Source organism: Pezoporus wallicus, unplaced genomic scaffold (genome assembly GCF_028554395.1).
Source record: "Pezoporus wallicus isolate ANWC-B61680 ecotype Strahan unplaced genomic scaffold, APGP_CSIRO_Pwel_v1 contig_3952, whole genome shotgun sequence".
NCBI classification, from domain to species: domain Eukaryota; kingdom Metazoa; phylum Chordata; class Aves; order Psittaciformes; family Psittacidae; genus Pezoporus; species Pezoporus wallicus.
In genome coordinates this window covers 5,875,120-5,889,112 of record NW_026635034.1, presented here as the reverse complement: position 1 = coordinate 5,889,112, position 13,993 = coordinate 5,875,120, and the positions used below count along the sequence as shown (strand labels likewise).

The following is a 13,993-nucleotide window of genomic DNA, read 5'->3' as shown; positions in this document are numbered from 1 at the left end:
TGTGGGGTTGGGTTTTTTTAATCTGTTGTTTTCTTTGCAGAGACAAAGAAAAAATTGAAAAGATAGTCACCTCTTTGGGACTTAAAATTGGTGCACGGGAGTCACGGCATGCAGACCCTAAAGTTCATCTTAATGCCATTTGTAGCCAATGGCTACCAATATCTGATGCAGTCCTCTGTATCCTTAAAGAAAATACTAGGTTTTGTGCTATTGGTAATTCCAAGACTTCAAAGAGAGCATTCACATATTTCAGTCTGTGAATTGGTACAGTTTGTTTTCTTTTTCACATCTGTCCCTGTGCTGGCTGGACCTGTTTTCTTGTTTCATGCATACGATTAGTGTTATATTTCTACCAACTTCATGCTTTTATACACAGCCTTTTTTTTGGAAAGGTAAGTTATGAAATTTGAGGTAGTTTAACAATACACTTTCATTATGTAATTTTTATATACAAATTTTAGTGTTTTTCCTGAAGATAAGCCAATCTCCTTTTTATAATAGTATCTTAGGTCTTCTGCCCATGAGCTTCTGTAAGTATCTGGTGTTAGTTTTAGGCGTATGCATTCTTAATCCAAGATCAGCCTTTGCTGTTTGTCTGCAGTGTAGACAGTCTTCTCATTGTTTATATTATAATATACTATGTTGTATAGCAATGCACAAATAATTGATGTATAAATCCTAATTAGTTCTATGAATTTTGCCCCAGTTATGCTATTCTTAGTTTCGCAATTGCACTTAGGAACAGCCACCCCTACTTAACTATCCCTTCTGCCCTTAGGTAAATGCCAGAAATTGTTGACTTGGGAGGGAGCTGCACGCACTGTAACAGAGAGAGATGGGTTTTAGCTGTCTTTTGTTACTGACAGTTACTGCATGAGGTTGATTTAGAGAAATGAACATTAAAAGCATTTGTCTTTCTTTCATTAGCAATCAGTAAGGAAATATAAAGATATAAATGTATATCCTTAGCAGTGTGTTTTAGCCATGGTGTGTAATAAACTTCCCAGTCCTCTTGACATCACTGCAGAAAGAGTGGAAAAGCTGATGTGTGTTGGTGCTAGAACATTCGATTCTTTGCCACCAGAAACTCAGGAACTGAAGAGTGGTGAGTAGATGTTCTCCCATTAATGTGGATGTTGTTTCTTTCTTGGTGGTTTTGTTTGTCTGTGGATCATAAGATGTGTAGTAATCTGTGCTTAGGTTTATAATTATTTGTCATAACTTTCTTGATGTTCGTCAGTGAACTGTGGTAGTATTATGTCTTATTTTTATGCCTGTATTTCTTTTTCAGTCCCATATATTTATGGGTCTTAGACAACTCAGCTGCAGGTGATGTAAGGTCTAAGACTCTGGAGCTGAGCTTTTTGAAGAATATGAGAATAATACTTGGTTTTAGTTCTAAATGTAGACGTTATGTAATTGAGAATTCAATATGCTACCAGCTTCTGTATTAAAATCATTAATATTTTGCCAGGAGAGGTTGGAATTTGAATTTCATTTTTACAACTGTATTGATTAACTAGACTCAGCTTTTGATAATTTAAAATAAAAAGCCTTTTTTATTGAATTTATGCCTAAGTAGTTTGTGTACTGAAAATAAGTTAGTAAGATGTAGCTTAGCTGTTACCACAAACATTTTCAACATTTCAATAGCTCAAGGTATAACTTGAATTTTTAGTTAATTTGTGCATTCCAGAATGGTAAAAGATTAACAAATTAAAGCAAGCTAAAAGACTTCTGGGGCAATAAATAGATTTTGTTACCCAGAGTGTTAAATGAAGATATGAAATCCTGATACTTTGAAGTTAGTATAAGTTTTACCATTGACTTCATTGAGATAAATGATTTTACGTCCAGTTCTGTCAGTTTCCAGCTTTAACTTAGAGTCCCCCTTCAAGAAGGGTTTAGTAGTGTATTCAGACAGTGTTATGTTGAACCTTGGGATGTCCATATGCAAAAGTAAGCAATAAGAAGTTTGATAATGACCAAGTCCCATGCTATAAAATTATAATGGGGCTGGAAAAACTGCAGTCAGTGATTTAACTTTGCTATGGCAAATAAAAATTCTTTGCTAGGCAGTAATGAAAATAACTTTGGTGTACAGGATGGAGGAGGAAGTAGGAGAATACACTTTATTTTCTATGCTGTTAGAAGATTTGAATGACATTGTGTCTGTTTTAAATTTGATAATATGTTTCAAGTTGGATGAAAAAAATAGTTTATGGGTATTTCATAAGTATTGACAGAGTTTTGTGTATCTCATCCTTTCAGGAGTATCCATTCTTGCACTTAAATTGTTAGGATTTTGTGAAGACATGAGCACCTGTATGTTTGCAGGACTTCCTCCTTTAGTTTGAAAGAGAGAGAATATGTTGAGGTACTGAATAAATAGCTTGGTCTTCATGCTCAGCTGTTCTCTGTTTTTCATTCTAATCTAAACCAGCCAGTGAGATCAACTTTAAATATCAACCCAGTACATTTAGTTGGAATATTTGTAGTTTGTTATCAAGAGTTCTATTTTTGTGATTTTGCTAGTTTTATTGTGAAACAAATTTGAAGATATGGGCAGTGTTAAGTAAACAGTGGGCAGTAATTTTCTGCTTTTCCTCTTCAGCGTATCATCCAGTGAAATAAGAAATAAACAGTAATTCCTATACAATTCATGGAAAGCCATAGTTTTTTGTCCACACTTTTGGGAAAAAAATCTGCAAATGACTTCATTTTATGTTTCTTCAGCTTTTATGAAGTGCAGTAGTGAAGGAACAGACCCGGTTATTGTCTTTGTTTCCAAAATGTTTGCTGTTGATGCAAAGGCGTTACCACACAATAAACCAAGGTAAGAAAGTGTAACATTTAACTTCCTGATCTACATTAGATACTTTAAGGAAAAAAGGTATGTTGCAAGTGTGGATAAGTTGTTTCAGTCCTGAAAAAATAATTCATGAATTGTTGAGATAAAACCTTTTCAGCAAGTAGAGATTTTTCTGAATGAGGTGATTTTTTAATCATATTAGAATTAGCATATTTGTTGTTGAGTAAACAATGCATTTGTTGGAGAATAGTACTTTTTTCAGATATATCATCCTAATGCATACATTGTATGCTGTTTCTGGATGTTTGGTTGAAAATATGATTGAGTTGTAATGCTTTCTTAGTTTTTCATTAAGGTTGTGTTGGCATGATCATAACAACTCCAAGAAACACTTCCTGTTATAATTGGCATAATAACTAAGTGATCAGCCGGTCCATTGCAAGTGCAAAATAGAACAGGTTCATTAAAGCAGTCAAAACCTTGACTTTTTGGAGTGAACTGAAAAGTATTAATACACTTTAAATCTTTTTGAAACAGGTTTTTAGTGTTTAATGATCATCTTTCTTTGAGGTATAAATCCGTCTTGATTTCATTTTACTTAACTGCACTGCTTTCAGCTGAAGCCATCTGCTTTTTTTACAGAGGAAGTGTACTTTTTTGATGAGTTTATAAGAATGGGTTTGATCTTAACCTTGCATCCCTCTAAGTCTCTGGAGCATTTTCAGTAGTCAATTTTTGTATTAACTGGCCATTTTATGTTCTTCTGGGATTGTCAATCTACAGTGAAGTAATATTGAAAATACTAATCTTTAATAAATCAGACTGATTCTGAGTATAAATCTTTGTGCAGAAAATACTGTGGGTGTAGTAGTATTTGAAAGCTTTACTACTATCTTAGATTCTTCACACAGTTCCTGGATTTATTTCAGTTTTTTTTTTACCATTCTTATCTATGACTCTTCCACCAAAAGTCTTTCTTGCCCTGAGTTCAGGGAAAAGGTGTGTTGCACTTACGGATGAACCGGACGCTAGATGGTGCAGTTTTGCTTTGACTTCGGTCCTTAAATCTATCTGAAACAGAAGTTCTTGCTCAGGTCCTGATGCAGCACAGCATTCCTTCTTTGTCTGGATTCCTAGATATATACACTAGTGGTGGGTTTTTTCTTTTCACCTTAGTCATCTGCCTTCAAGAAGGGAACTGTTTTATGTGTGTGGTTATATGCCATGTGTTAAACTTTTATTCCTTTAAAAGAGAAAAAAAGCTCCTCAAATGGACAAAAGAATATTTTGAAGAAATTTGCCATGTATTGTGGTTCATAATATATGTATGACCATTTCAGTGAATGATGCACTCGGTACATAACTTAGGCATTGTCATTTACTGGTTGTATTTTCAGCCTAGATAAAAAAAGTGCTGCTGTCAATTTTATTGGTTTTCAGAACACAAATATGATTGCATTTGTGTACTCTAATGCATACTGTGTAACAAATCTGTAATTCTGATTATCGGTCTGGTTTGAAAAATGTCAAGATGTTTACTAAATTGAATGGAGGATTGCAGTTGACTTGATAGTCCAAGTAATGCAGAGCTGGTCCAAAAATTCAAATAAAATTTAGATGAGATAGATTCTGAGATTATATTGCATGAGAGTCCTGTCTATAAAAGGAGAAGATTGTCTTGGAATTCTTTCTAGGAGACTTGGAGGCATATTAGTGATGACTGTGGACAATATGTCTTTTCTCTCTGTTTATCCAGGAAACTGAAAATTGCGGTGTCTTGCTCCATAGTTGAGTGTAAAGTGTTTCTTGCTGGCCTTAATATTGAATTATTAAATAATTTACTAATTGGCTACTATTAAAATGAAATCACAGGACTTTTTCTTTGAGATAATGACTATCAGCACCATGTAATTTTCTGATGAGATAGTAGTAACAATTTTTTTTTGAAGTCACAGTTGGATTCCATATTTTTTTAAAAAATAGTAATTATAGCTAAATATGTACTTCTTGATATTTTAATCATTAAGATTATAGAAGGAAGCAGTTCTTGATTAGATCAGAAAAGGAGGTTAGTTTTAAAGAGGAAGAAAAGCTGTCTCCATGAAACAAAATGTAACTGTTTTAAAAACACAGTATTACATAAATATGGTTCCTAAGCACGTTTTGAATTTTATTGGCCACTGCATGCTATTTGCAGTTACAGAATGCAGATTGTGCTTAACAGAATTGAGTGATGGTTGTGTGGAATGTGTGACATATTTAAACCGTCATTCCATGAGGATGCTCTGTAAGAATGCCTGGGCATAGGGAAGAACAAAGAATGCATACACTGTGTTGATTGACAGGGGGTTTCGTGTTTACTTGCTTAAGAACATTAATATATGTTTTATTTTCCATTTACATGTTACTTTTGAGAAGCTGTAAATGTTCTTGTATATTCTGATATTTGACTGCTGGACCTGTCTGCTGGGTTATGTGCGTCCTTTGGGGCAGGAGACTGGTTTTAAGCATATTAAATCTGAGATGTTTCTCAAGATTGTTTGTTTTATTTTTATTTTTATTTTTATTTTTTTGGCAAGACTTATACTTCCAGAGGGGAACAAAAAAAAGTAGGTCCATGCTCTGTCATCTTCTTTTGGGTAATGTTACCTTTTAGTACATTACTTAAAAGGTGCAAATTGACTTTGCAGTTTTTATAGTTTACCTTATTTCTGCTATCTGCTTGTAATACTTCTTAAGCATAGGCTGGGAGAAGCAAAAAGCTATTCTAAGTCCAGAGTGTGCAGGAAATGATAACAAAGGTTGGACTTTTAATTAAAACAACCTCCTTTGAGACTGTTCTTGGCAACTAATATCTCCTAAGAAGGTGACTTTAAAATTTAATAGATTCTGTACTAAACCTGATATGTTTTTGCTTTTACTCTTTAAATAACAAAGTTTGTCAGCTGTTACAACACTGGAATACATGGGAAAATAATTTATGGTTGTGTTACAACAGGTTGGCAGCTTGTATTAGGTCTGTCTTTGGAAAGATTTGAAATTTGACTTTTATATGGTACCTGTATGCCCCTGAGGTTTTTATCAGGTTTTCTAAAGAAACAAGAGTTGTGCAAACATGTTTTGTTTTGCAGTTTCTTCTGTCTGAACTTCTGAAATAATTTGCCAGTTCCAACCAAATCAGATAAAAGTGTAAATTTTCTGAAAGTCGGTGGTTGGACAGAGTAGACAAATGATGTCTGCTGCAATGTCTGCAGTGCTCCCTGATAAGAGAGTGTAGTGTGATCTCCTTCACTTTAGATATTAAAATGCCTAAAACCAAACCCAGTGGAAAATGAGGGCAATACTGGCCTCTTTTGAAGTTATGTAATGAGGCCTTGGTAATTTAATGATGCCTGTACTTATTTATGAAGTATCGCTGTGTGCAGAATTAGGTGTTCATTCAGTATATGCTGTTTCTTTCTCTCCTTTCTACCAGTGTTCTACACTGAACAGCCATCTAAAACAGGATGGTTGAGTGTAGGTGTGTAAGTAAAAGCAAGTTTGGCGTTTATGTACAGAGTGTAAATGTTCCAGTTTGCTCTTCCTGAGGTTCAGAATTCTGTCTTTATCTAACCCAGTGTAAAAGAGCAACATACAGTAATTTGTTATGATTACTTTCAGGTAATTTTAGTTTAAATTGTATATCAGATGTTTGTTACAATGAAATCCTCTACTAACTTTGCAGAACTTTGTCTAAATGTCACAGTGATGTGATGCAATGTCAGAAGTAGGAGGCAAACTTTTTATGTTACTTTGAGTCCATTGCTGTTGTAATACTACTGAATAAATAAATGGAGTATGCTGAAGAAATTCCATTTCTATTTTTCAGTGGCAATAAAGAAAAGTCAGCCTTCTAAAATTATTAATGACTGCACAAGGGGATATAAAATCTGTAGTAGCTGTACCATTTTCATCTAGATAAATGGACAGGTACTTCTTTCTCCTCAGTCAGCTCTATATCAGGATTTTCTCTTTTTTACTTAGGTGTCACCCTGAAACATGCATTTTTCCCATAGAATTCTGCAGGAAATTATGATATGGTCTAGTGTGACCATGCATCCCTGCCTGTGGCAGTGGGGTTGGAATTAGATGATCTTAAGGTCCTTCCCAACCCAAACCAGTGTACAATTCTGTGATAACTGTTTTATGATGTCTAAACCAACAGATTGTAGTATACTTCATCTATTTCCTTTCTGCTGTTTCCTAAAACTGTACTGGAAAAAATGTCATTTATGTGATTTTTACCTAATCTTTAGCTAAAAAGACATTACATTGTCATGATCAAAAGAAGTGGACATAACGTAAAGCTCCAACATCTAAAAGAAATTGCTGTCTTCTTGCAAGTAAATTAATTTTTATGTTTAAAGGCAGTATGAGTTTCAGTGACTTCAGTGTGATCTGAACCCATCATCTTTCCTTTGCATTAAGAATTTCTTCTAAAGTGTAGTTGGTGGAATATGTAGTAATAATGGATGAAATCTGGATCTCTGAGCATAATTTACTTCGTGCAGTTGTAAGCTTAAGAGAGAAGAACTTGTAACTTTCTGGAAGTTTTGCTGCTTTATTGCACATCTAGTATGTGAGATAAACGTCAGTGTGTTAGTCAAGAGTTTTTGCAAGGCATTGTATGACACATTCATATGAATATTCATATGAATAACTGAATATTAGTTTTATTATGTATTTCAGAATGAATGGTAATCACTATATAATATAATAAGAAACAGTTATCGAGTATTCCCCTTTGCGGGAGCCCTGTAAGACTGTCGTATGAAATTTTCTGTAAATCCTGATTTGAATAATTTTCAGTTGTTCATTTTGTATATACATGATAATTTTTACTGTGAATTGCCTAGTGCTTTCAGTTGCAGTAGAAAAGATAGGAAATACTCTTAGTAGGTGTACAGAAATTTGTGGATGAAAATAATTCCATAGCCATCAAGCAGTTTAATCCAGAAATTAATGAGCTTCAGAAAGATTTGGAAGACCACTGGACATACTCTGGGCTGACTTGTAGCAAACATGCAGCACTTGTGAGAGTTGTCCTTAGGGATGCTGTTGTCAGAAGTCTTTGAGTGCCAGATGGTGAGCAGAACAGCAGCCAATGATTTAACTAGAACTTAATACTGAAGAGCAGAGCCATGAAGAGTAATCCAGGGGATTCTCCATAAATTACTTGGATTTAAAAATGTTAGCAGAAATTACCACCTTAGTTTCATGAAGTCAAGCACATATCCATGGATTTAAACTGGTAAAAAGTATTGAGAGAAAGTATTCTCAGCGACTTGACAAACATTGTAAATGGTATGGAAGATCTATCACAGACACTTGTTGATGGTAGTGTCAGTCTTTTGGAAATGAGTTGATGTTCTGACTGTGGTGTTTCCTTTTTAAAATGGTCTGAAGATTAAAAGGTTAAAAAAACCAACTATAACTCTTTAATAATGAAAAGCTGTTGTATTTGGATGGTTGATTGCATGAAGAAGTTTAGTTGTAGTTCAGTTAGAACTAAATGAGTTATCCCGGGGAATGTGTGAATGAAGAAGTAGTCAGCAGTAGCTTGCTTACTTGCCTGGAATCTGATGTATTTCATCATCACGATGCTAATAGTATTTATATTATACTCTTTTCCACATTATTATTTCCATAGCATTTGTTTATGACATAGTTGAAGTTGAGTTAGTCATAATGTGGTTATCCTTCTATGTCAGCTCTATTGCTTGTGCCTGGTTCACGGGTATGGTGTCTGGGTATGTTTTTCTGGAGGCAGGGAATCTCTGCGTCAGAATTTTCATTTACTGTTTTCTGTGTGACTGCATGGTCCCATTTTTGTTCTTCCAATATTATAAGGCAGTAAAACCTTTTTTACAGAGTGAGTAAAGGGAAGGAAAGAAACACGGTAGGGAAGAAGAGGAAAGAATCTTTCTTCTCATTTGTTCAAAATTGTTTCCAAAACAGGAAAACCTGAATAAATCAGGGTGTAATTTAAAAGTGGGTTGTTTGTTTGTTTTGTTGGTTTTTTTTTTGTGGATCCAGTGCCTTACGTGCATTAATCTTCTGTGATCTTGAGTGTGCTACAGTTCTATATAAGGACTTGACAACATTATCTTTATATAGTTTCTAATGATACTATCGAGAGTGTCTCATTTTACAGAAATTGATTCTGACAGAAACCAGGATGGAAGTCTAGGTCATACCTGCTAGCTAAAGTCGCACCCACATTCAAGCTGCCTCTTATCATGAGACTATAATTAACTGTGCTTATAGCAATTTATACCACTGCATTCAGAATTTTAAGGTACCTTTGATATATTATGGCTGACACCTAAATATGTATAATACTGATAGTTTTGAAAATACTGTAAAAGGGAAAAAAAGCAAGCAAACTTTTTTCTTTTACTCTCAGGATTATTTACATAAATGAAAAGTATTTTTGGACAATGAAATGTGTTGGAATGCATACATATGTCCTCATGTGTATACTATGCCATCATATATAAACTGCATTTATGATACACTTGGCTGTCTCATCTGTACTTCCCTATCAATCTTCCTCCTCTGGGAATTTTTCGGACATTCCAAACCTTTAAATAGCTTTGAACAGCTGCCTTCAGAAAAAAAAATCATCATAAAAAAGTTTTCTTCTCCACCATCTGCTTTGCATTTTGTATTGTTAAGCCTCACTCTCTTCTGTCGTAAAATAAACAAACCAAACAGAAATACAGCACTGCCCCAAATTTCAGAGTTACATATTCTTAATTCTGGCACAGAGATTCCTTAAGAGATTATTTTTAAAAAGAAAAAAAAAAAAAAAGAAAAAAGTTGAGAAATTTGTAGTGGCAATTTTGCCTTTTCTATGATATATAATGTATCTATCCCAGGTTCTGAGTTCTGAAAGCCTGTGCTTCAGATGCTGACATTTTATCCTGGGGGCCTCTCTTATTTTTAGAGTTTTTTTTAATTTATGTATAGCTTTCTTACTCTTTTGAGTTGAACATTTGGGTTCAAGGTAAGCATGATAACTATGTTGAAAGTGATTTCCTCAAGTGCTAAGAAGAAACTTTATATAATTAAATGTCTCAATAAGCATTTTAAACTAAATCTCTTGCAGAATGTGTTGTATGCAGAAAAGTATCCATATTGTGGTATAAAAATATCTTAAGGGCAGTGAGTTGGTCTCAGACACATAATCTTTTTAAAGCTTTCTGCCCCCAGTTAATTCAGTTAAGGACAGAGTAAGTCCAGTAAGTATCTCTACTAGCTACACATAAAAACTTTGACCTTTAAATAGTGTTTGCTTCCCTTCTGGGGAGTGTGGAATAGTTGATATGGGCATATGATTCAATAATTTTTATCTTTTTTCTATTTATATGCTTGTTCTGTTTTCTTCCTCTTATCATTACTAGTACAACTATTCAGGAAATTTTGAACTGTTTTTCTAAGTGTGGAAATTAAAGAGAGGAAGTAACTTGTCCAAGTAAGACCACATCATGTAGATGGGGTTTTGCTGTAGGATTATGTTCATCTTCTTGAGTTGATGTCAAGATCTAAGACTTTGTAGTTAGTTTGTCCAGTTGTGTTGTACAAATGCATGTTTTATCATAGAGAGGATTCTTCTGTTTCTTCTCTCGAGGTAGAACTCCATTAAGAATATTCATGTCATGTAAAGAAATGCATTGATTATAATTTTGAAAAGAAATTATTCATTAATGCTGGAAAGCAATATATATTTATATTGCTTCCACACCAAACAAGCAAGCAAAAATTGGAAGCATTGTAGTTTCATGAAAAAAAATACATTCATAACTTAGTTATTTTTTGTGCTTTTAAGCCACAATGATACAGATTTTTTTTTTTTAATATAGGCATTTGACAGCACAGATTAAATTACTAAACAGATTATTCTTCAGAGTATCTGTAAGGATTATAGCAGGAGCACAGGTTCAGCTCTTTCATATGGGAAATTAACGGAAATGGTGGAGGCATTGGAAAGAGATGTGAAATAAGTTTCCTTGTTTGTACTTTAGAAGATAATCTCATATCACAGTTTTTGTAATATGAGAAAAAAACAGGATTTCAGGCGGTTCTCTTACATTTCAAATATGTGTAACTCACTTTGGATAGGAATTGCATCAAATATTAAAACGATTTTTTGTTGTTGTTGTCTCAATTTTTAATTATTTGTCCTTAACAAAGTTAATAGCTATGGAAAGGTAGCCTGCAAAGGCTTTTCCCTTCATTTGAACATACGTCATAAAGACTCCTTTAAAATAACGAAGACACCACAAGTAATTTAAAATGACAGTATTTTATCCCTGTGTATGTTGAAGAAATGCTTGGTATTTTTTTGTAACTATCTTGGTATAGATAAGGTTAGATTAGTACACTGTATTCTACATCTTGGCTGTCATTCTAAGTCAGGATAGCATACTCGACATGGTGGAAAAAAGTTTTGGAAATTGGCTTGGATCTTTTCTGAAAAAGTGACAATTCACACATCAGTGGGTGAAACTTGATTGATTTTAGCAAAAGAAACAGAAGTTTAACATGGTGGCCTCTTCCTAATCATGAAAGAGGAAGAGTTCGCTAATATTAGCTGACATAAAATACTGTGATATGGTACTATAGTATCATGGGGGCAAAAGGCATTCTGTATAAATTTTTACTTATACCAGATACAGTATTCTAATTGTTGTGATTTAATTTATTTTAAAATAAGTTACATTTCCAATTACTAATGTTCTAAAATACAATGTAGGCCTTTAACTCAGGAAGAAATAGCTCATCGGCGTGAACTTGCAAAACGAAGGCATGCAGAAAAATTGGCAGCAAATCAAGGAAAGGAGCTGTCAGAAAAAACCCCGAATGAAAATCCGTCTGAAGTAACTGGGAATACTGGTGATACAAAAGGTATATAATATTCAGCTGTTTTTATCAGAGGACGTTTTATTGTACTAAGCATTGTAAACTGGCTGAGTACCTGACAAAGAAGTATCCACATGACAGTCCAAACAAGATGGAAATGAATGGCAAGTGAGGAGGGATTTGTAAGAAAGCTTGTAGTTCATAAATGCTCTGACATTCCATGGACACCTTTTCCTATAGCTTGAGAATGTGCTTGGTCTCAGTACTTAGAGTCAATGAAAACAGATAATGCTTGAAGGAGCTGCTCTGCTGAAATATGAAGTCATATTCACTCTTATGTAGAAGGGTCAGTGATTGACTTTTGACCTTGCATATGGGGTAGAAAGATTCAGGTTTGTTTAGCTTGCTGCTAGAACCTTCCTATGGACATTTTACTAGCATGCTTTATTCCAGTATAACCTTTAATTCCTCTAAGCTTTTATGAGAGTAACTGTTTAATTATAAACAAACAATATTTAAAAAACCAAGCAGGCTAATAACAAACTGATACAAAAGCAGGGTATGAGCAACAAGACTGGATTATGAGGTACAGTGATGGGGGTTGGTCTCTTCTGCCAAGTCACAAGCAATAGGACAAGAGGAACTAACCTTGGTTGCACCAGGGGAGATTTACATTAGGTATTAGGAAAGCTTTCTTCACCAAAAGAGTAGTCAAGCATTGGAACAGTCTGCCCAGGGAAGCCGTTGAGTCCACCATCCTCTGAGGTATTTAAAAGGTGTGGAACTTAGGGACATGGTTTAGTGGTGAACTTGGCAGTGTTGGGCTAAGTTATTTTTTCCCAACCTAAATGATTTTATGATTCTGTTTCTTGCTGTCTTTTAAGATGTCGCCAGATGTGATGTGATAATATCTAATTGATTTTTTTTTTTTCTTAAGATGATGAGGCAGAAACTGGTTTTATACTTCCTATATTTTTCTTTGATTAGGTGAAGAGCAAGAGCTCACTGGTCAAGCAGAGAGTGTGACCTCAAAGGCAGTGAAACAGGAAGCAGAAAACAAGGAGTCTTTCATTGCTTTTGCTAGAGTGTTCAGTGGTGTGGTGAGAAAAGGGCAAAAGATCTTTGTTTTAGGACCAAAATATGATCCTGCTGAGTCTTTGCATAAGGTAAGTGGTGACAATGAAATAAAATTAAAAAAAAGAAATTCCAAAAAGTATCAAAGTAATTGTGGTAATAGCTGATTGTGCCTGTAAACTCCTTGTAAACCTTAACTCTTCCAAAATAGTTCAGTGTTGTATTAGCTAACAATAAATCCAGTATGTGCATACTTTGATTCAAAGAAAACTTGCGTAGGAAAAAAACAATACTTTGGGGAACAGGAAAAGGTATGTAATAGTGTTGAAAAAAGTTGTATTAAATGTTTTGAGATTGTGACCATAGAAGTTCATTACTTATGAATTTATTTTGAAACATTTGTTTCGTCAGTGACAAAAGTGAACTAGGGGTAGCAGACATCTAAATTATCAAAGAAAGCATTATTTTTTATTTTCTTGTAGCATTTGCTTTTTTACCACAAGACTTCATTTTTGGAAGGGGAAAAAAATACAGTATATGTTTTTTAATACTTAACTTTTGAAATGAGCATGCTTTAGAATGTATTTCTTAGCTTTGGAATGCCGAGAGGTTTTCAGGAAAAAAAAATTTGTCATTATTAAGTGATAAATATTCAACACTGGTTGCTTTACTCTGTTTATAGCTGTCATCCCAGTCTTCTGCCACAGATGATCTGCCATTAGTACCTCATATGACTGCGTGTACACTGGAGAATCTCTACTTGCTTATGGGAAGAGAACTTGAAGATCTTGAAGAAGTACCTGCAGGAAATGTTCTGGGTAAGATGTAACTAGTGTTTAATTTCCTAGAAATGGAATCCTTATATCATCCAAAATACACTGATCTATTTTTTTATCTGATTAATGGTAAGAAAACTTAAATAAATCTATGAATGTTTTGAGGCATGTTGCGTGTCAGAAAATGAAGGCACTCTAATTAAACTGTGATTTCTGTGAACTTTGAATTGAGGGGGGGGAAAGATGTATGACTAGGAGAAAACTAGGGATTACATTAGCCTGTTATCTTCAGGTTAGAATATTGCCAGGTAAGCATTGCTGCTAGGAATTGCCAAAGGCAGCAATAAGGTCTCTTATTTTATAAATTGCATGGGTTATTTACAATATTTTCCCAACAGTGGAAATTCTGAGATACAATGTCTGTAGT

At 34.3% G+C, this 13,993-nt stretch overlaps 1 protein-coding gene across 2 annotated transcripts in view; it reads left to right on the top strand.

Moving 5' to 3' along the window:
- Positions 1–13,993, top strand: part of EFL1 (elongation factor like GTPase 1) — a 76,566-nt gene that overhangs the window by 10,305 nt on the left and 52,268 nt on the right. For both annotated transcript variants that reach the window (XM_057429574.1, XM_057429496.1), the window contains exons 10-15: positions 41–177; positions 983–1,105; positions 2,737–2,836; positions 11,610–11,761; positions 12,704–12,882; positions 13,473–13,608. In XM_057429574.1, the coding sequence (XP_057285557.1) occupies positions 41–177; positions 983–1,105; positions 2,737–2,836; positions 11,610–11,761; positions 12,704–12,882; positions 13,473–13,608 (827 nt within the window). The remainder of the gene's footprint in view (positions 1–40; positions 178–982; positions 1,106–2,736; positions 2,837–11,609; positions 11,762–12,703; positions 12,883–13,472; positions 13,609–13,993) is intronic.